Genomic DNA, 20597 nt, shown 5'->3' with positions numbered 1-20597 from the left:
CGGCTTCCTCCTCTTAATATCACCACAATGGGGTCCAAATTTCAGCACGTGAATTTGGTGGGATATTCAGGCCATAGCAATATTCTTCCTATGTGTGTGTCTGTGTCCACATTTCCTCTTTTGATATGAACACCAGTCATATTGATTAGGGGCCCACCCTACTCCAGTATGACCTCATCTTAATGAATTACATCTGCAATGACCCTATTTCCAAATAAGGTCACAGTCTGAAGTACTGGAGGTTAAGACTTCAACATATAACTTTGTGAAGGACACGAGTCAATGCATAACAGTGATGGGAGCTAGGTGAGCAGATGAGCACATGAGCAGACGGAGAGTGAGGAGAGGGCCCTGAGGAACTCTGACGCTGAAGAAAATGGATACCTTTTTGTTGTTGTTGTTGTTGTTGTTGTTGTTGTTTTTTAAAAAAAACTTTTTTTTTTTTTGAGACGGAGTCTCGCTCTGTCACCCAGCGTGGAGTGCAGTGGCGCAATCTCAGCTCACTGCAAGCTCCGCCTCCCAGGTTCACACCATTCTCCTGCCTCAGCCCCTCAGAGTAGCTGGGACTACAGGCCACCACGCCCAGCTAATTTTTTGTATTTTTAGTAGAGACGGGGTTTCACCGTGGTCTCGATCTCCTGACCTCGTGATCTGCCTGCCTCAGCCTCCCAAAGTGCTGGGATTACAAGTGTGAGCCACCGCGCCCGGCCTAATGGAGACCTTTTTGAAATGACCAGAGGTAGGAGAGGTATTGCTGAAACCAGCGGAATCCGTGATCTAAAAAGGCAGTGACAAGCAGTGTTCATCACTGGGAGGAGGACAGGATGAGAGTGGGCTTGTCGCTGTGATGACAGTGTCGCTGTGACGGAGTGTCACAAACAACTCAGGAAGAGTTCACCCTGACACCCCAATACATATGCCTCTAACACTCTGCACCACCACACCCCTGGGCAGTCAGTCACACGTTGGCCATACCCTGAAGCCCACACTATCATTTATTATTTATTTATTTATTTATTTTTTGAGATGGAGTCTCGCTTTGTCACCCAGGCTGGAGTGCAGTGGCGTGATCTCGGCTCACTGCAAGCTCCATCTCCCGGGTTCACGCCATTCTCCTGCCTCAGCCTCCCGAGTAGCTGACACTACAGGCACGCGTCACCATGCCCGACTAATGTTTTTGTATTTTCAGTAGAGACGGGGTTTCACTGTGTTAACCAGGATGGTCTTGACCTCCTAACCTCGTGATCCACCCGCCTCAGCCTCCCAAAGTGCTGGGATTACAGGTGTCAGCCACGGCGCCCGGCCCCTGAAGCCCACACTATCACACGGATGCACAGTCACACAAAATACCCCCTACCGTGTCACAAGTTCCTCATACACAGAGCCACACATGCCAGCCACAACCGCACATGCTAACAGTAAGTTAGGTTCCATTTTGTCACATACATCTGGGTCCCTCAGGCAGAGAAAGTGGCAACCAAAGCATGAGCACAGTTAAACATACTTCTGATGCACACTGGCCTCACTGTCTCTTGGTCTCCCTGTACTCACATGTGTGCATACAGGCACACGCACACATCCGCGCACACATGCACGCTCACACACGTGCATCCTTACACATGCTCACACGCGCACACACGCACGCTCACAATGTCACACGCATGTGCACACACGCACACGCAAAAGCACACGAGCGCACTCACGAGCACACGCGCACATGCGCACTCACACACGCACACGGGCGCGCGCAGCCCCTCCGGCCGCGGGCGCTGCGAGGGCGCCGGTGGAGCTGCGAAGGGCCAGGTCCGGCGGGCGGGGCGGCGGCTGGCACTGGCTCCGGACTCTGCCCGGCCCGGGCGGCGGCTCCAGCCGGGAGGGCGACGTGGAGCGGCCACGTGGAGCGGCCCGGGGGAGGCCGGCGGCGGGAGGCGAGGCGCGGGCGGCGCAGCAGCCAGGAGCACCCACGGAGCTGGACCCCCAGCGCCGCGCGGCGCCACAGCAGGTGGGTGACACCCCGCCCCGGCCGGCCGGAGACCCGAGCCCATCACCGTCAGCCAGCCAGAGCCGCGCGAGGGAGGTGGCCTCCAGCCTCTGGTCCAGATCCTAAGAGCGCAGTCCCTCTGCATCCCCTGCGGCTCAGACGCGGCGGGAGCAGTGGCCCTTGCCCCTGTGTACCCTGAGGGCAGGTGGAGGAAGGGACTGGAGAGCGAGCCTGAGGCTCCTTGGTGTGAATTTGGGGCTTCACAGTTACCCAGGCGCTTCCCCCAGCCCCGCATTCCGTGTTCCAGCAGTCCTGGGGGAGGGGCAGCTGGCGGGAGCTTTTCCCCTCATCTGACCGAGAAGAAATGGAGCGCTGGGGAGGGCCCGAGGCTGTCGTCCCCTTGGAAGTGGCCGAGGGACCAGCTCCCGGGTGTGGGCTCCTCTAGCCCTGTAGCCGCTGTCTCCTTTCTTGGGGGATGGGTGCTGGGAGGCACAAGGGCACCAGAGGAATAAATTAAGAATTAAGGGAGAGGATTCCACTCAAAATTTTAGCTTCCCAGCAGTTCGACTCTACAGGAGATGGAACTGCCGGCCTGTGAGGTGCTAGGTTCCTGTCCTGGAATGATTCAAGCAGAGGCCATTTGACAGGGTTGCTGAGGAAGAAATTTTTGCACTGGATGGGAAGTTACCCAGGACAACCCTGCAAGGCCCCTGCCACAGCCCAGAGGCTCTGAAATACCCAAGCAGCACCTGCTTGGTGCCAGGCACCTACCCTAAGTTTTCTCATTACAGCCTTCCCAAACCTTTAGGAGACAGATACTGTTATCCTCATTTTTAAAATGTAGATCCCGGCCAGGCGCGGTGGCTCACGCCTGTAATCCCAGCACTTTGGGAGGCTGAGACGGGCGGATCATGAGGTCAGGAGATCGATACCATCCTGGTTAACACGGTGAAACCCCCGTCTCTATTAAAAAACAAAAAAAATTAGCCGGGCATGGTGGCGGGTGCCTGTAGTCCCAGCTACTTGGGAGGCTGAGGCAGGAGAATGGAGAATGGCGTGAACCCGGGAGGCGGAGCTTGCAGTGAGCAGAGATCGTGCCACTGCACTCCAGCCTGGGGGACCGATGGAGACTCCGCCTCAAAAAAAAAAAAAAAAAAAAAAATTCAGATCCCAGGGCTAAGAGAGGTTAAGACACCTGCCTAAGTCCCACAGTGAGTAGTATCAGAGGCAGGATTTGATCAGAAGTCTAACCTGTAGAGCGTGCTCTCCTCCCATGCACTGGTGCAAAGGCTTGAAGAATACTGGGGCCGGAGGGTCATTGTGAATGTGTGAGTGCGTGTGTGTGACATAACTTTGTTAAATTACATGGCAACTGTTAACAGTTATGGTGGCTTTCATGTCTTTATTAGGGTAATTATGTTCATGCACATTATAGTTATAGAAAATGGTTACGGACATTTTTATTGGACAGGCAGTGGTTCAATAACTTTTATTTCTCTCACTTACAAAAGCTTTTGTTAATGTTTAGAAATGTCTAAGTGTCAACACGTCACACTAACCTCATTACACATTACATGAGGTGCCTTAGCCTTTCCTTAAACCGCTGAGGTGGGTTACTTGTACTAAAATGTCACAGTTGGAAGCATTACTTAGAATATTGGCCAGGTGCAGTGGCTCATGCCTGTAATCCCAGCACTTTGGGAGGCCAAGGTGGGTAGATCACTTGAGGTCAGGGGTTCCAGAACAGCCTGTCCAACGTGGTGAAACCCCGTCTCTACTAAAAATACAAAAATCAGCCAGGTGTAGTGGTGCACACCTGTAATCCCAGCTACTCGGGAAGCTGAGGCAGGAGAATCGCTTGAGCCTGGGAAGCAGAGACTATGGTGAGTAGATTTTGCGCCACTGCACTCCAACCTGGGTGACAGAGCGAGACTCCATTTCAAAAAAAAAAAAAAGGGAGAGAGAGAGAGAGAGAATAGGCCCGGCGTGGTGGCTCATCCCTGTAATCCCAGTACTTTGGGAGGCCAAGGTGGGCGGATCACCTGAGGTCAGGAGTTCAAGACCAGCCTGGCCAAGATGCCGAAACCCCATCTCTACTAAAAATACAAAATTAGCGGGGCATGGTGGTGCATGCCTGTAATCCCAGCTACTCGGGAGGCTGAGGCAGGAGAATCACTTGAACTCGGGAGGTGGAGGTTGTGGTGAGCTGAGATCACGCCATTGCACTCCAGCCTGGGCAGCAGAGTGAGACTCCTTCTCAAAAAAAAAATTATACTGAAGGTCCACATCATTTACTTTTTTTCTCTCTCCCTTTTTTTGAGACAGTCTTGCTCTGTGACCCCAGCTGGGGTGCAATGGCACAATCTTGGCTCATTGCAACCTCTGCCTCCTGGGTTCAAGCGATTCTCATGTCTCAGCCTCCGAAGTAGCTGGGATTACGGGCACGTGCCACTGTGCCTGGCTAATTTTTGTATTTTTAGTAGAGATGGGGTTTCACCACATTGGCCAGGCTGGTCTCAAACTCCTGACCTCAGGTGATCCTTCCGCCTTGGCCTCCTAAAGTGCTGGGATTACATGTGTAAGCCACCACACCTGGCCATTTTTTTTTTTAATGGCATCTTGCTGTCATCCAGGCTGGAGTGCAGTGGTGTAATTATAGCTCACTGCAGCCTTCAACTCCTGGGCTCAAGTGATCCTCCTGCATTAGCCTCCCAAGTAGCTGGGACCATAGATTTGAGCCACCATGCTGTCTAATTAAAAAACAATTTTTGTTTGTTTTTTTGTAGAGATGGGGGTCTCATTTTGCTGCCCATGCTGGTCTCGAACTCCTGGCTTCAAGCAATCCTTTTGCCTTGGCCTGTGAAGTACTGGGATTACAGGCATGAGCCATTGTACTCAGCCCAATCACTTGCATTTTTGAGGTGGACTATAACCGAATGCTAAGGTTGTCAGGAGGGCCCAGGACATTCCAGATTGAGGATGGAACAGGTTGGGCAAAAGCACTGAAAAGTGAAAGTGGAAAGTATTTTAGGAGACTCCAATAACTCCTTTGTTTGAAGCAGAGTGCTATCATAATCCAGCACTGGAAGATGAGTCAACAGTAACTTGATACTGACTGTAGAAGGCCTTGAATGCCCAGGTGAAGATTCTGGACTATAATCGAAATAGGGAGCCATTGAAGATTCTAGAGCAGTGGAATTCTAGCAAAGGAAGATTTATCTGATGTGGGTATGGAGGGTTCTTTAAGTGGAGAAAATACCAGAGACAGGGATAACACTAAAAGTCTTCTATATTAGTTTGTGCCAGAAGTAACTCATTATTCATTTAATGTTCACTGTAATCCTGTGAGGTAAATATTATCTCCAGTATGCAGATAAGGTAACTGAAGTTTAGTGAGAAAAATTAATTTACCCAAGGTCACAGGGACAGTCAGTGGTGGCGCTTGGGTTTAAAAGTAGGTCTGGCTGGTTCCAAAGCTCTGTTTTCTGTCCATTAAACATACTGAAGAGTTAAATATATGAGGGGTACATAGGACCAAGAAGAGGAGAGTGATAGTCATTCACAGGGTAGGACTCAGGACCAGGTGCATAATTTGCAGGGCTCGGTGCAAAAATGATTGAGAGTTTCAAGATAGTGACAACAGAGCATTAGCCCAAGCACAGGGCCCCTCTGAGAGTGGGGACCTTGTGACTGCACAGGACGCAAACCCATGAAGCCAGCCCTTATATGGTTGGTCTTCCAATTACTATGGCAGTTTAACAAACCACCTCAAAATGTAGTGGCTTAAAAGGATAATGGGCCCGGCATGGTAGCTCATGCCTATAATCCCAGCACTTTGGAAAGCCGAGGCAGGAGGATTGCTTGAGCCCGGGGGTTTCCGATGAGCCTGGGCAACATGTGAGACCCTGTCACACACACACACACACACAAAGATAACGTTGACGTTGACTTTGCACTTGAGTGCAGGCTGTGGAGACAAGTACATTTCTACTGCATTCAGTGTTGGCTGGGGCAGCTCAGAGGCTGGGGGTTAGAATTATCTGGAGCTTGGCTCTTTCCCCTGTCTGGTTGTTGGGCTGGGAAGATTTGAGCTGGAGGCTTCTCAGGCATCTGTTTCTAGGTGGGTTCTCCACACTGTCCCTTCCATAGAGTGGTTTCAGGGAGGCCAGGCTCCTTCCATGGTGGCTCAAAGTTCCAGAGGTGCATATCTGTGTGTCAAGTGAAGGGGAGAACCAGAACCAGGCATAAGCTAGGTCACTTTTATTACCTGGACTTGGAAGTCATGTAAGCACCATTTTGGCAACTCATTAGAAGCCAGTCACTAAGTCCAGATCATATACAAGGGGAGGTGAGTTAGACTCCAAGTTTTGTGGGAAGGAATGTCAAAGAATGTGTAGACAGATTTTTAAAGCCACCACTGTGGCCTAATGAGTGAGAGTATGAGTGGATCTGAGGGGTGCTTCCCCTTTATGCCTGAACGGCTTCCCCCAGAGTCATCCTTTGGAGTTTACAGACATCCTCCTTTAAAAGGCATCTGAGGGCCAGGCGTGGTGGCTTACACCTATAATCCCAGCACTTTGGGAGGCCGAGGCAGGCGGATCACAAGGTCAAGAGATCGAGACCAGGCCGGGCACGGTGGCTCACGCTTGTAATCCCAGCACTTTGGGAGGCCGAGGTGGGCGGATCACGAGGTCAGGAGATCGAGACCACGGTGAAACCCCGTCTCTACTAAAAATACAACAACAACAAAAAATTAGCCGGGTGTGGTGGCGGGCGCCTGTAGTCCCAGCTACTCGAAGAGGCTGAGGCAAGAGAATGGCATGAACCCGGGAGGTGGAGCTTGCAGTGAGCCGAGATCGCGCCACTGCACTCTAGCCTGGGCGACAGAGCGAGACTCTGTCTCAAAAAAAAGAGATCGAGACCATCCTGGCCAACATGGTGAAACCCCGTCTCTACTAAAAATACAAAAATCAGCTGGGTGTGGTGGCATGCACCTGTAGTCCCAGCTACTTGGGAGGCTGAGGCAGGAGAATTGGTTGAACCTGGGAGACGGAGGTTGCAGTGAGCCGAGATCACTCCACTGTACTCCAGCCTGGTGCCAGAGTGAGACTCCATCTCAAAAAAAAAAAAAAAAAAAAGGCACCTGCTAGTGCGTAAGAACACGTGAAGCCTGGATGATGAGTTTTGACAGCTCTGAGGGATTTAAATTACTCCAGTGCCTCCTGTCAGCCTGGGTCCTAGCAGTAAACAGATGGGGTAGAGAAAGCAATTTGAGAGGAGCCAGGTGGGAAGGGGGTGTGTGAAGCCACTGTGGGGCCGTGCAGATGAACTCTTGGAAGGAAAAAGGCCTTATTGTAGATCAGGCACTGCACTTTACACATCTTGTCTCATTAATGAAACCCTCACCACAGCCCTGCCAGAGGTGCTCTCGTCAGCCCCGCATTACAGATGGAGAACCTGAAGCACAGAAAAGCCGCACAGCTAGTGGGCTGCGGAGCCCAGATTTGAAGAGAGGCAGCCTGAGGTCAGGGCCCATACCCCCAACTTTGGGCTGTACCACCTATTCCATAGCAATTCTGTGTTTCTCTTGTTTTAACATTTGTATCTTTTCCTACTTACATATTTGCAAGCTTTAGGGGGAAAAAGAAAAAGTAATTCGACCTTAAGCAATTAGCTTAGTGATAAGAGAGTGTCTCACATATGGCACGTGTTCAATAAATATTAAAGAAATGAATATTTATCCTTATTGTACAAACTTATATCTAACTTGCCTTCCCTACGGATGCTTGCCCTCTGGTCTTTGTCATGTGGCAGCTGCTGGTGCTTTCCATGGTATTCTCTGTGGCACCCAGGCCAGGGGGCCAGAACTTCTGGCATTCTCCTGGCCAACTGGCTCTCTCAGCCATTAGGCACCCCTCCTTCCACCTTAGGGACTGGAACCCTCAGCTGACCTCAGTCCCCTTCTTCAAACCAGCAGCACTCTAGATACAAAGAACTGGGAGAGGCAGCCCTCTCTCTGCCCATTCACCCAGACCCTCCTTCAGCTGCTGCTTCCTGACCTCTCAGGCACTGTGTAGGCAGGGCCTTCTCTCTAACCTTCCTGGAAACAAGGCACTCATCTCTGCAGCTCCTGGACCTCCATTCAGTACCCACAGGGTTTCTAGGGAGATATCTGTCTTATACTTCCTGCTGAGGCCCAGGTGGTGGAACCCCACCCTTCTGGGGACCCGGGAAGCCTCCACACACTAGCTGCAATTCCTTCAGTTCTCTGTCACTTGTCTCCTCGAACTTGATTTATGGTATATTTCATGACACAGAAGTTTAAACTTTTGATATACTCAAATCTGCTCATTTTTTCCTTTTAAACTTTCTGAGTTGATTTATTTAATGGTTCTATCGCATAATATGGTTTGTTTAGCCATTGCCTAAATGTTGGACATTCAGGTTGCTTACATTTGTTTAACTAATATTAATAGCACAGCTATACATATCTTTGTAATTTCTTTTCCATTTATAGTCTTTTATGTAATCCCCAAGACGATATTGTTGGGTCAGAGTTTTAGGAAATTAATACACATTTCCAGACTGCTCTCTAAAAACATTTCAGGTTTATAGTTCCAGAAGCAGTAAAGGTTAATACTCACTGATTCAGTTTCCTTAGTGATTGTAAGACTATCAAAGCTTGTTATTTCTTTTTGCATCAGTTTTGCTATCAAGTTTTTCTAGGAAATTGGCCATGTCCTCTAAGTTTTCAAATCTCTGCTGTTTCTTTAGTTATGTCCCTATTTTCCTTCTTAATATTGTTTGTACCTTTTCTATTTGTTCTTTTAGTCTTTGGTTTGTTTTTATTTTTTTCTGAAATGGGGTCTCACTCTGTCACCCAGGCTGGAGTACAGCAGCACAATCACAGCTCACTGCAGTCTCAACCTCCTGGGCTCAAGTCATCCTTCACCTCAGCTTCCCAAGTAGCTAGGACTACAGGCGTGCACCACCACGCCCAGCTAATTTTTTTAAATCAATTTTTTGTAGAGATGGGGGTCTCACTATGTTCCCAAGCTGGTCTCCAACTTCTGGGCTCAAGCAATCCTTCTGCCTCGGCCTCCCAAAGTGCTGGTGAGAGGTGACAGCGTGTGCCCTCGCTCGCTCTCGGCGCCTCCTCGGCCTTGGCGCCCACTCTGGCCGCGCTTGAGGAGCCCTTCAGCCCACTGCTGCACTGTGGGAGCCCCTTTCTGGGATGGCCAAGGCCGTAGCCGGCTCCTTCAGCTTGCAGGGAGGTGTGGAGGGAGAGGCGCGAGCGGGAACCCGGGCTGCGCGCGGCGCTTGCCGGCCAGCGCGAGTTCCGGGTGGCCGTGGGTTCAGCGGGCCCTGCACTCGGAGCGGCCGGCCGGCCCCGCCAGCCCCGGGCAGTGAGGGGCTTAGCACCTAGGCGAGCAGCTGCTGTGCTCGACTTCTCGCCGGGCCTTAGCTGCCTCCCCGCGAGGCAGGGCTCGGGACCTGCAGCCCGCCATGCCTGAGCCTCCCCACCGCTGTGGGCTCCTGCACGGCCCGAGCCTCCCCGACGAGCGCCGCCCCCTGCTCCACGGCGCCCAGTCCCATCGACCACCCAAGGGCTGAGGAGTGTGGGCGCATGGTGCAGGACTGGCAGGCAGCTCCACCTGTGGTCCCGGTGCAGGATCCACTGGGTGAAGCCAGCTGGGCTCCTGAGTCTGGTGGGGACTTGGAGAACCTTTATGTCTAGCTAAGGGATTGTAAACACACCAATCAGCACCCTGTGTCTAGCTCAGGGTTTGGGAATGCACCAATCTACACTCTGTATCTAGCTAATCCAGTGGGGACATGGAGAACCTTTGTGTCTAGCTCAGGGATTGTAAACACACCAATCAGCACCCTGTCAAAACAGACCACTCGGCTCTCTGTAAAATGGACCAATCAGCAGGATGTGGGTGGGGTCAGATAAGAGAGTAAAAGCAGGCTGCAGAGCCAGCAGTGGCAACCCGCTTGGGTCCCATTCTACACCGTGGGAACTTTGTTCTTTTGCTCTTTGCAATAAATCTTGCTGCTGCTCACTCTTTGGGTTCACACTGCCTTTATGAGCTGTAACACTCACTTCAAAGGTCTACAGCTTCACTCCTGAAGCCAGCGAGACCACGAACCCCCTGGGAGAAACGAACATACTCCAGACGCGCCGCCTTAAGAGCTGTAACACTCACCGCGAAGGTCCGCAGCTTCACTCTTGAGCTAGCGAGACCGTGAACCCACCAGAAGGAAGAAACTCCGAACGCATCCGAACATCAGAAGGAACAAACTCCAGACACGCCACGTTTAAAAACTCTTAACACTCACCGCGAGGGTCCGCGGCTTCATTCTTGAAGTCAGTGAGACCAAGAACCCACCAATTCGGGACACACTGGGATTACAGGTGTGAACCACAACACCTGGCTCTCTTTGTTCCTAATTGAAATTGCCAAAGGTTTGTCTATTTTACTAGGCTTTTATTTCTTTGTATATATGTATTTTTTATTTTACTAGTCTTTTTAAAGAAACAACCCTTGTTTGGCTCTGTTGCTCCTCTTTATTGTGTTTTTAATTTCTGCTATTATTTATTTTAATTTGTTTAAGTGTAGTCTCTTTTACTAGTGCTGTTTTTGTTATTTTGGGGCTGTGTGTGTGTGTGTGTGCGTGTGTGTGTTAGAGATAGTCTGACGGTGTCACCGAGGCTGGAGTATAGTGATATAATTGCAGCTTACTACTGCCTCAATCTCCCAGGTTCAAATGTTCTTCCTACCTCAGCCTCCCCAGTAGCTGGGTCTACAGATGTATGCCACCACACCCAGCTAATTTTTTTTTTTAATTACTTTCTGTAGAGACAGGGTGTCGCTGTGTTGCCCAGGCTGGTCTCAAACTCCTGGGCTCAAGTGATCTTCCCACCTCGGCCTTGCAAAGTGCTGGAATTACAGGCATTAGCCACACACCCAGCCTTTACTTTTTATTTCTTCTTTTACCTCTTTTCCTGCTTTTATTTCTTTTTTTTTTTTTTTTTTTTTGAGACGGAGTCTCGCTCTGTCGCCCAGGCTGGAGTGCAGTGGCACAATCTCGGCTCACTGCAAGCTCCGCCTCTCGGGTTCACGCCATTCTCCTGCCTCAGCCTCTCCGAGTAGCTGGGATTACAGGCGCTCGCCACCACGCCCGGCTAATTTTTTTGTACTTTTAGTAGAGACGGGGTTTCACCGTGGTCTCGATCTCCTGACCTCGTGATCCGCCCACCTCGGCCTCCCAAAGTGCTGGGATTACAAGCGTGAGCCACCGCGCCCGGCCTTTTATTTCCTCTTCTTCCTCTTTTCCTGCTTTTATTTCTTCTTTTTCCTCTTTTTCTGCCTTTCTTTCAGTTCATTTTTAAAAATTCCATTCATTTTTTTCTACTGGTTTGAGGCTATACATTCCATTTCTAATTTTTTAGTGGTTATCCTTAAAATTTTAACATGCTTTTTTTTTTTTTTTGAGACGGAGTCTTCCTCTTGTTGCCCAGGCTGGAGTGCAATGGTGTGACCTTGGCTCACCACAACCTCTGCCTCCTGGGTTCAAGCGATTATCCCGCCTCAGCCACCTGAGTAGCTGGGATTACAGGCATGCACCACCTTGCCGGGCTAATTTTGTATTTTTAGTAGAGACAGGGTTTCTCCATGTTGGTCAGGCAGGTCTTGAACTCCCAACCTCAGGTGATCCGCCCACCTCGGCCTCCCAGAGTGCTGGGATTACAGGTGTGAGCCACCGTGCCCAGCCTTAACATGCATGTTTAACAAAGTTCATCAATATGTCTACTCTCTTCCCAAACGGCCATCTTTGCTTTACATGTCATTGTCCAATATTGTAGTTCAGACCAGCTTTTTTGCCTCATATATTAACATAATTATCATTGTTTAACAGTCTATGTTTATTTAGATTTAGCCACATACTTTGTGATTTCTTTTCTCCACGTGTTTTCTTGCATTTCAAACTTTTTTTTTTTTTTTAAGACAGGATCTTGCTCTGTTGCCCAGGCTAGATTACAGTGGTGTGATCACAGCTCATTGCAGCCTTCACCTCCTGGGCTCAAGCAATCCTCCCACCTCAGCTTCCTGAGTAGCTGGGACTACAGGCACACCCCACCATGCCCGGCTGATTTTTTCCTATTTTTTGTAGAAATGGAGTCTCACTATGTTGCCCGGGCTGGTCTTGAACTCCTGGGCTCAGGAGATCCTCCCACCTCAGCCTCCCAAAGTGCTGGGATTACAGGCACGAACCCATATCCAGCCGAATTTCCTTTAATGAAGGAATGTTGGTGGCAAATTCTCTAAGTTATTTGTCTAAAATTGTTTTTACAAGGTAGGAGGATTGCTTGCACCTAAGACCAGCCTGGGCAACAAAGTGAGACCCTGTCTCTACCACAAAAAAAAAAAAAAGCTGGGCATGGTGGCACATTCATGTCGTCCCAGCTACTTGTGAGGCAGGAGTGGAAGAATTGCTATGATCATGCCAGGAGTTCCAGCCTGGGCAACAGAGTGAGACCCTGTCTCTAAATAAATAAATAAATAATTTTGCTTCACCTCATTCTGCAAGATAATTTTGCTGAGAATAGAATTCTAGAATATCAGTTTTCTCCCCTCTCTGAACACATTAAAATACTATATTTGGGCATCATTGTTGATGTCAAGAAATCAGCTATCAGTCTAATTACTTTTCCTATGAGATGATTTGTCTTTTCTTTCTGACTGCTTTTACAATTTTTTTTTCTTGAGTGTTCTATTTTAGAAAAATAGGTCTAGGTGAGAATTTCTGTTTATTTAATCTGCATTGAATTGTTGGGCTTCCTGGATTGGCATATTCCAGTGTTTTGCAACCTACTGGAAAAATGTCAGCTATTATTTTTTCAAATACTGCTTTTTTCCAGTTGTATCTTTTATCTTCTCCATCCACCTTGCCACTTAACCTCTGTTTTATATTTTCTATGTCTTTGACTCAATGAACTGCACTCCGGATAATTTATTCAGATCTATTTTCCAGTTCATTAACGCTCATATCAGTTGTGTCTAATCAATTTAACTCACCCATTGCATTTTTATTTTTATTTAGTTTTTATTTTATTTATTTTTTTTAAGACAGAGTCTCACTCTGTTGCTCAGGCTGGAGTGCAGTGGGGCGATCTTGGCTCACTACAACCTCCGCCTCTGGGTTCAAGCGATTCTCCTGCCTCAGCCTCCCAAGTAGCTGGGATTACAGGCGTGTGCCACCAAGCCCAGCTAACTTGTATATTTTAGTAGAGACGGGGTTTCACCATGTTGGCCAGGCTGGTCACCCACTGCATTTTTAAAGTCAATCTTTTATTTCTAAAAGTTATGTTTGTTTCCTCTTCAAATCTACTTGGTTATTTTTATGCTCGCTTTCTTTCTTTCTTTCTTTCTTTCTTTCTTTCTTTCTTTCTTTCTTTCTTTCTTTCTTTCTTTCTTTCCTTCTTTTCTTTTCTTTTCTTTTTTCTTTTCTTTTCTTTTCTTTTCTTTCTTTCTTTTTTTTTTTGAGACAGAGTCTTGCTCTGTGGCCCAGGCTGGAGTGCAGTGGTGTGATCTAAGCTCACTGCAACCTCTGCCTCCGAGGTTCAAGTGATTCTTCTGCCTCAGCCTCCCGAGTAGCTGGGATTACAGGTGCCCACCACCACGCCTGGCTAATTTTTTGTATTTTTAGTAGAGATGGGGTTTCACCATGTTGGCCAGGATGGTCTCAATCTCCTGACCTCGTGATCCACCAGCCTCAGCTTCCTAAAGTGCGGGGACTGCAGGCATGAGCCACCGCACCTGGCCTTTTTTTTTTTTTAAAAAACACACTGTTGCTGGCCGGAAAACTCTCTTATTTCTTCCTCATAGTTTCAAGCTTCCCTTTAATTTCTTAAAACATGTGAACTGGCCGGGCACAGTGGCTCACGCCTGTAATCCCAGCACTTTGGGAGGCCAAGGTGGGCAGATTACGAGGTCAGGAGTTTGAGACCAGCCTGATCAACATGGTGAAACCCCATCTCTACTAAAAATACAAAAATTAGCTGGGCGTGGTGGCACACGCCTGTAATCCCAGCTACTTAGGAGGCTGAGGCAGGGGAATTGCTTGAACTCGGGAGGCAGAGATTGCAGTGAGCCGAGATTGCACCACGGCACTCCAGCCTGGGCAACAGAGCGAGACTCTGTCTCAAAAACAAAACAAAACAAAACAAAAAAACATGTGAACTGTATCTGCTGTATATTCTGTGTGTAACAATTCCAGCAGCTTTTCCAAGTCTACTTTTCCCTGCAATTGTTTTGCTGGCTCTTACTCACACTGTCTTATTTCCTTGTATGTTTATAATGTTTTGGCTATGAGTTCATATTCCTGGAAACTTCACCTATGGAAATTCTTTGAGGCCTGGATTAGAGTTGAGTTCCTCCAGAGATGTATGTTGTCCTCTGCCAGTCATCTGGGGGTGCCATCAGCCAGGTTGCACTTCAAAATACATTACCTACTTTAGATGTTCTGAACCATACAGGTAGCATTAATAATTCCAGCTTCAAACCCACATTAGAGGGCAGGCACAGTGGTTCATGCCTGTAATCCCAGCAGTTTGGGAGGCTGAGGCAGGTGGATCACCTGAGATCAGGAGTTCAAGACCAGCTTGGCCAACACAGCGAAATCCTGTCTCTAGTAAAAATACAAAAAATTAGCTGGGCATGGTGGCACATGCCTGTAGTCCCAGATACTCAGGAGGCTGAGGCAGGAGAATCGCTTGAACCTGGGAGGTGGAGGTTGCAGTGAGCTGATATCATGCCATAGCACTCCAGCCTGGGCGACAGAGTGAGTGAGACTCCATCTCAAAAAAAAACAAAAACAACCCACATTAGATCAGGCTTGTTATAGATTCTCAGGGAGTTTTTTTTTTTTCTCCCTTCTACACAGCACCAAAATCAAGAAAGGCAAAATTCTTTGCTGCCCTTCTTCATGACAAATTTACTTTTTGTTCATGTTCAGAGTGTAGCTGTTTGGAATCCCAGCTTTACGTAGGGAATCTCTTGTTAGTCTCTTCATATCAGCTGGGCCCAGGTATCATCTCTGGTCTCCTTTACAGCACAAGCACTCTGACAGGCAGCTCAAGTTCACCTGGGTTTGGTTTGGCAGATACTCCTAAGGCAAAAGCTGATGTCAAGCTCACTTTCCCCCAGATTACTGTTTTCACTGCACATTTGTACTGTTGAGGATTTCTTGCCAACCCAGTGCTTTTGAAAAGATACTTTCTATTTTTATCCAGCTTTGTGGTTACTTTCGTTGGGACATTTACTATTACACTCCCAGAAGTGGAAGTCTGAATGTGTTTCTAGCCCATCCTTTTTCTGGGCTGTGTCCCTTTGAGGGTTTCGTGTTGATAGAGAGATCTCAGTTCCAATGGCCTACCTTGAACGGGCCCAGGACCTTGTTTTCTCTTCCAGGCGCAATGACTAAAACCCTAGGATTTATGTTGCCAGCTGATGTTGGTGAATACCTTTAGGGCAGCTGTGGCTTCAGCATCTTTTTTTGGCCACTGGGGCTTATAGATACCAACAAATTATGTATACTCACTTTATCTGTTGGGCCAGTCGTATGCATAGAAAAATGAAGACAGGCCAAGTGCGGTGCCTCACGCCTGTAATCCCAGCACTTTGGGAGGCCCAGGCGGGCAGATCACCTGAGGTCAGGTGTTCAAGACCAGCCTGACCAACATGGTGAAACCCCATCTCTACTAAAAATACAAAAACCCCATCTCTACTAAAAATACAAAAATTAGCCAGGTGTGATGGCAGTTGCCTGTAATCCCAGCTACTTGGGAGGCTGAGGCAGGAGAATCGCTTGAACCGGGGAGGCAGAGGTTGCAGTGAGCTGATATCACACCACTGCACTCCAGGTTGGGTGACAGAGCAGGACTCCTTCTCAAAAAAAAAAAAAAAAAAAAAAAAATGAAGACAGGTTCTGTGACTCTAGGTAGCTTCATCTTCTTGTGGACTTCCATGTTTAGCTGGTTTTCCCTTAAGTTAGCTTTAAAAGGCAGAATTTTTATTTATCTTCCCATTAGCCAGGTGCTTACCTGCTCTACCCCTCATCTCTCAGGAAATGGAAGTCCACCCTGGCAGTGGTTCTGAACCTTATTAGGGTCATGGGATGCTTGGAGAATCTGCCGAAAGCTATGAACCTTCCTCTAGGAAAACCCAGTGCCAGCCAGATGGGGGTGTTCCTGATCCTCTGCTAGATCATCAAGCATCTGACGATTTTTCTTTCTAGAGATGGGCTTGGGGTCTCAGGCCTTGGCTTTGGTGGGCTTCTGCTTCCTCAGGAACTCATATTACCTGTACGTACCCTGGGACTCATCAGAAAGCTTCAGGCTCTGTTTGATTGGTCCATTCTATCCTTGACTGTTTTCATATACTCAAGTGGTTGATTTTGCCAATGGGCCTAAGCCATGTCAGTCTTAGGGGAAGTTTTTGTTTTTTCCTTTATAGTGGGTCTAATTTTCCTAACTGCATTTAGCAAATAGCAATTCCTGGGGCCACTGTTGGTCTGACCCTGATTTATTGTGTTTTCAGTTTGTACTTGAGTTTAGACCTATTTCAAGAAGTCTGCGCCTCTTTCGATTTGTTCTTCAGTGGGTTTTTAATAAACACAAACAGTCCATTTCTCTTTTTGCCTGTGTTTAAGTCTTGGTCTTTTTGTGACTTCCTGCATTTCTAACCCGGCCTTTTTCTTAAACTCTGCGCTCCTTTCCATCTGTAAGATGAATGGGCTGAAGGAGGTCAGACATGCTTGCGCTGTACTTTTCTGGGCACCTTGGCACCCGGTGGGGAGCAAGGGAATGGGGCGTGGGGTGGGGATGCGCCCCCAGCTCTGCTTCAGCCACAGCAGGCCTGCCTTTATGTGCTTTATGTACGAGAGTTGGAGTGACATTTATTTTGAGCATAGTTCCATGGGGGGATCCCTGCTGTCTGTGTGTGAGTTCTCCCTAAGGAGGGGTCCTGTGTTTGGGGCTGCAGGTAGAAGCAGGGAGAAAAGGCACTTGTGTCTAACCCAGCCCATCTGTGACACGGTGGCAGACACCCCTTTCCCCCAACGCCTGATTCTCTTCCCTGTTCCAGTTCCAGGAAGGATGTTACCTTTGATGATGAGAGTGTTAATCCTGCTGCTGCTCCCCGAGGGTCAGGCTGCCCCAAAGGATGGAGTCACAAGGTAACAGGGTTATGAGGGCAGGGCCAAGGGCTGGGAGGAGGGAAAGTCTCTAGAGAATCCAAGGGTGTAGTGGGCCCTCTGGGAGGCAGGAGACTGGGGTGTAGATTCCCCGATCTCTGTATCTCCCTGCCACCAGCCTCCCATCTTGTGCCTGTCAGAGTGCCACAAAGTGGGCATTCAGTACATGCTTGTTGGACCCATTTGGAATCAGGGAACTCAGCTCCAGTGCGTCATGAAGAACAGGGAAGAAGCTATTGCGCCAGGGAAGTGGGGGCTGCAATTGTTTGTTTTTGAGACAGAGTCTCACTCTGTTGCCCAGGCTGGAGTGCAGTGGCATGATCTCAGCTCACTGCGAGCTCCGCCTCTCGGGTTCAAGCAATTCTTCTGCCTCAGCCTCCCGAGTAGCTGGGACTACAGGAGCCCGCCACCACGCTGGGCTAATTTTTGTATTTTTAGTAGAGATGGGGTTTCACCATGTTGGCCAGGCTGGTCTTGAACTCCTGACCTTGTGATCCGCCCACATTGGCCTCCCAAAATGCTGGGATTACAGGCACGAGCCACCGTGCCTGGCCTGCAGTTTTGTTACCAAGACCTTAAGATGGGCTGGGTGTGGTGGCTCACGCCTGTAATCCCAGCACTTTGGGAGGCCGAGGCGGACAGATCACCTGAGGTCAGGAGTTCGAGACCAGCCTGGCCAACATGGTGAAACCCCATCTCTACAGAAATAAAAAAACAATTAGCCGGGCATGGTGGTGCATGCCTGTAATCCCAGCTACTCAGGAGGCTGAGGCAAAAGAATCGCTTGAACCCAGGAGGTGGAGGTTGCAGTGAGCCGAGATCAAGCCACTGTACTTAGCCTGGGTGACAGAGCGAGACTCCATCTCAAAAAGAAAAAAGACCTTATGGTGGGAACACCAAAGAAGTAGAGATCATTAGCATGTCATTTCTATGTTATCTGAATACCTTTCTGAAGGTTTTATTTATAAATACTGTGCAATGGGTATGCTGGGTAGAAGGGGAAACAGCCACAGGAACAGCCACAAGGGCTGGTAGCTGTGACAAAAGTCGCTGCAACTCTTGCCAGCTCTCTGGCATCACAGGTCTGGATTGACTTGGGCAAACAGTTAACCCAGTCTAGAAGTGGGAGCACATTTGGAGCTTGAAAGACTGACAAAGAGATCCTGAGCAGCTTGAAACCCCAGAACCAACAGATATACCCTGTCCTTGAAAAAGTATAGGTCAGTTTTATGTCATGGAGCAAACTGGGTCTATATAAAACTGGGCAGTGCCACCGGGCTCAGCCAGAGACCTGTCCCTTGGCTCCCAGCATTGAAGGAGAGGGGTCCGTGACCCATGTTGTCCTGCCACTCACTGGGCTATTTTCTTGGATCTCTAACTTGTGTCTACTAGGTGTGGCCTCATCTGGCCTCTACCTAACCAGATGTTTTATTTGGGTTTTCATTTAAAGTCTAAGGTAGCCAGCTGCAAAAACAGAGTCTGAGGGAGTTAAGGATTTGGTTCCAAGGAGACCAGAAGAGCCTCCTCCCTACAAGGTTTTTGGAATTTTGGGGGCAACTCCCTTTGGGTCTGGGGAGAGAACTCTGCCAGGAGATTGGAGGCAGAAGGTTGGCAGGCTGGGCCCTGCGGGAGGCTCTCTGCAAGGCTGATCCTCCCCTTCCTCCTCCAGGCCAGACTCTGAAGTGCAGCATCAGCTCCTGCCGAACCCCTTCCAGCCAGGCAGGGAGCAGCTCGGGTGAGTAGGGTGGGCTGGGGGTGCTTTCAGGGAGAAGACCAGGCCCGGGGCTGCAGACTCACCTCTCCTGGGCTGTTTCTCCACTTTTCTGACAGACTTCTGCAGAGCTACCTAAAGGGACTAGAAAGGACAGAAGTGCAGCCGGAGCATCTGAGCCGGGAGCAGGGTGAGGGGCTGGGTTGATGGGGCCAGGGATGGGAGGCTCTGGGCAGCCAGATCTGGGACTGACCTCGGCTGCCCCATTGACTCCTGCCTTCTGCACCTCCCCTGGCACCTCTTCTAATCCAGCTTCTCTTCTCTAGTTCTCCTCTACCTCTTTGCTCTCCATGACTATGACCAGAGTGGACAGCTGGATGGCCTGGAGCTGTTGTCCATGCTGACAGCTGCTCTGGCCCCTGGAGCTGCCAACTCTCCTACCACCAACCCGGTAAGCTCTGCTGGATGGAGATCCCCGCATAAAGGAGACCCAGCACTTTGGGGCTTTGGTCTTTCTCATCATAACTCTTTTGGTGAATCCTCTGTAAAAGGAAGGCTCAGAGCTTGCATGGCAGGGATGCAAAGGTGTGTTAGGGAGGGTCAGAACTCCTGGGAACATCTCTGTCACTGGAGATCCCACAGTGACTCTGCTTCCACAGGTGATCTTGATAGTGGACAAAGTGCTCGAGACCCAGGACCTGAATGGGGATGGGCTCATGACCCCTGCTGAGCTCATCAACTTCCCGGGAGCAGCCCCCAGGCACGTGGAGCCCAGAGAGCCCCTTGCTCCATCTCCTCAGGAGCCGCAAGCTGTTGGAAGGCAGTCCCTTTTAGCTAAAAGCCCATTAAGACAAGAAACACAGGAAGCCCCGGGTCCCAGAGAAGAAGCAAAGGGCCAGGTAGAGGCCATAAGGGAGTCTTTGGATCCTGTCCAGGAGCCTGGGGGCCAGGCAGAGGCTGATGGAGATGTTCCAGGGCCCAGAGGGGAAGTTGGGGGCCAGTCAGAGGCTGAAGGAGATGGGTCCAGAGGGGAAGCTGGGGGCCAGGCAGAGGCCAGGGAGAATGGAGAGGAGGCCAAGGAACTTCCAGGGGAAACACTGGAGTCTAAGAACACCCAAAATGAGTTTGAGGTATACATTGTTCAATTGGAGAATGATGAGATCTAGATCTTGAAGATACAGGTACCCCACGAAGTCTGAGTGCCAGAACATAAGCCCTGAAGTGGGCAGGGGAATGTACGCTGGGATCAAGGACCACCTCTGTGCCCCCTGTCTGGTCCCAGTAGGTATCAAGTCTTTCTGTGCAGCTCAGGGAGACCCTAAGTTAAGGGGCAGATTACCAATAAAGAACTGAATGAATTCATCCCCCCGGGCCACCTCTCTACCTGTCCAGCCTGCCCAGACCCTCTCAGAGGAACAGGGGGTTGGGGACCGAAAGGACAGGGATGCTGTCTTCCCAGTGTTTCTGGGCCTCATGGTGCTCTGGCAGCAGAGTGCATGGTGCTAGCCATGGCCAGCTGCAGAGGACCCAGTGAGGAAAGCTCAGTCTATCCCTGGGCCCCAAACCCTCACCGGTTCCCCCTCACCTGGTGTTCAGACACCCCATGCTCTCCTGCAGCTCAGGGCAGGTGACCCCCATCACCCT

At 49.5% G+C, this 20597-nt stretch overlaps 1 protein-coding gene across 2 annotated transcripts in view; it reads left to right on the top strand.

The window, feature by feature from the left end:
• Window positions 1-1734: 1734 nt before the first annotated feature.
• CGREF1 (cell growth regulator with EF-hand domain 1) overlaps window positions 1735-20597 on the top strand; it is a 20815-nt gene continuing 1952 nt past the window's right edge. Inside the window, exons 1-6 of one of the 2 annotated variants that reach the window (XM_012497632.2) lie at window positions 1735-2002; window positions 17134-17224; window positions 18912-18977; window positions 19073-19143; window positions 19280-19404; window positions 19613-20315. In XM_012497632.2, the coding sequence (XP_012353086.1) occupies window positions 17145-17224; window positions 18912-18977; window positions 19073-19143; window positions 19280-19404; window positions 19613-20119 (849 nt within the window). In that variant the 5' untranslated portion in view covers window positions 1735-2002; window positions 17134-17144 and the 3' untranslated portion in view covers window positions 20120-20315. Of the gene's footprint in view, window positions 2003-17133; window positions 17225-18911; window positions 18978-19072; window positions 19144-19279; window positions 19405-19612; window positions 20316-20597 lie in introns of those variants that run through there. The other variant, XM_003270628.4, reaches the window with a different exon arrangement.

This window comes from Nomascus leucogenys, chromosome 19 (assembly GCF_006542625.1).
Source record: "Nomascus leucogenys isolate Asia chromosome 19, Asia_NLE_v1, whole genome shotgun sequence".
NCBI lineage: Eukaryota > Metazoa > Chordata > Mammalia > Primates > Hylobatidae > Nomascus > Nomascus leucogenys.
This window is presented reverse-complemented; position numbering and strand designations above follow the sequence as displayed.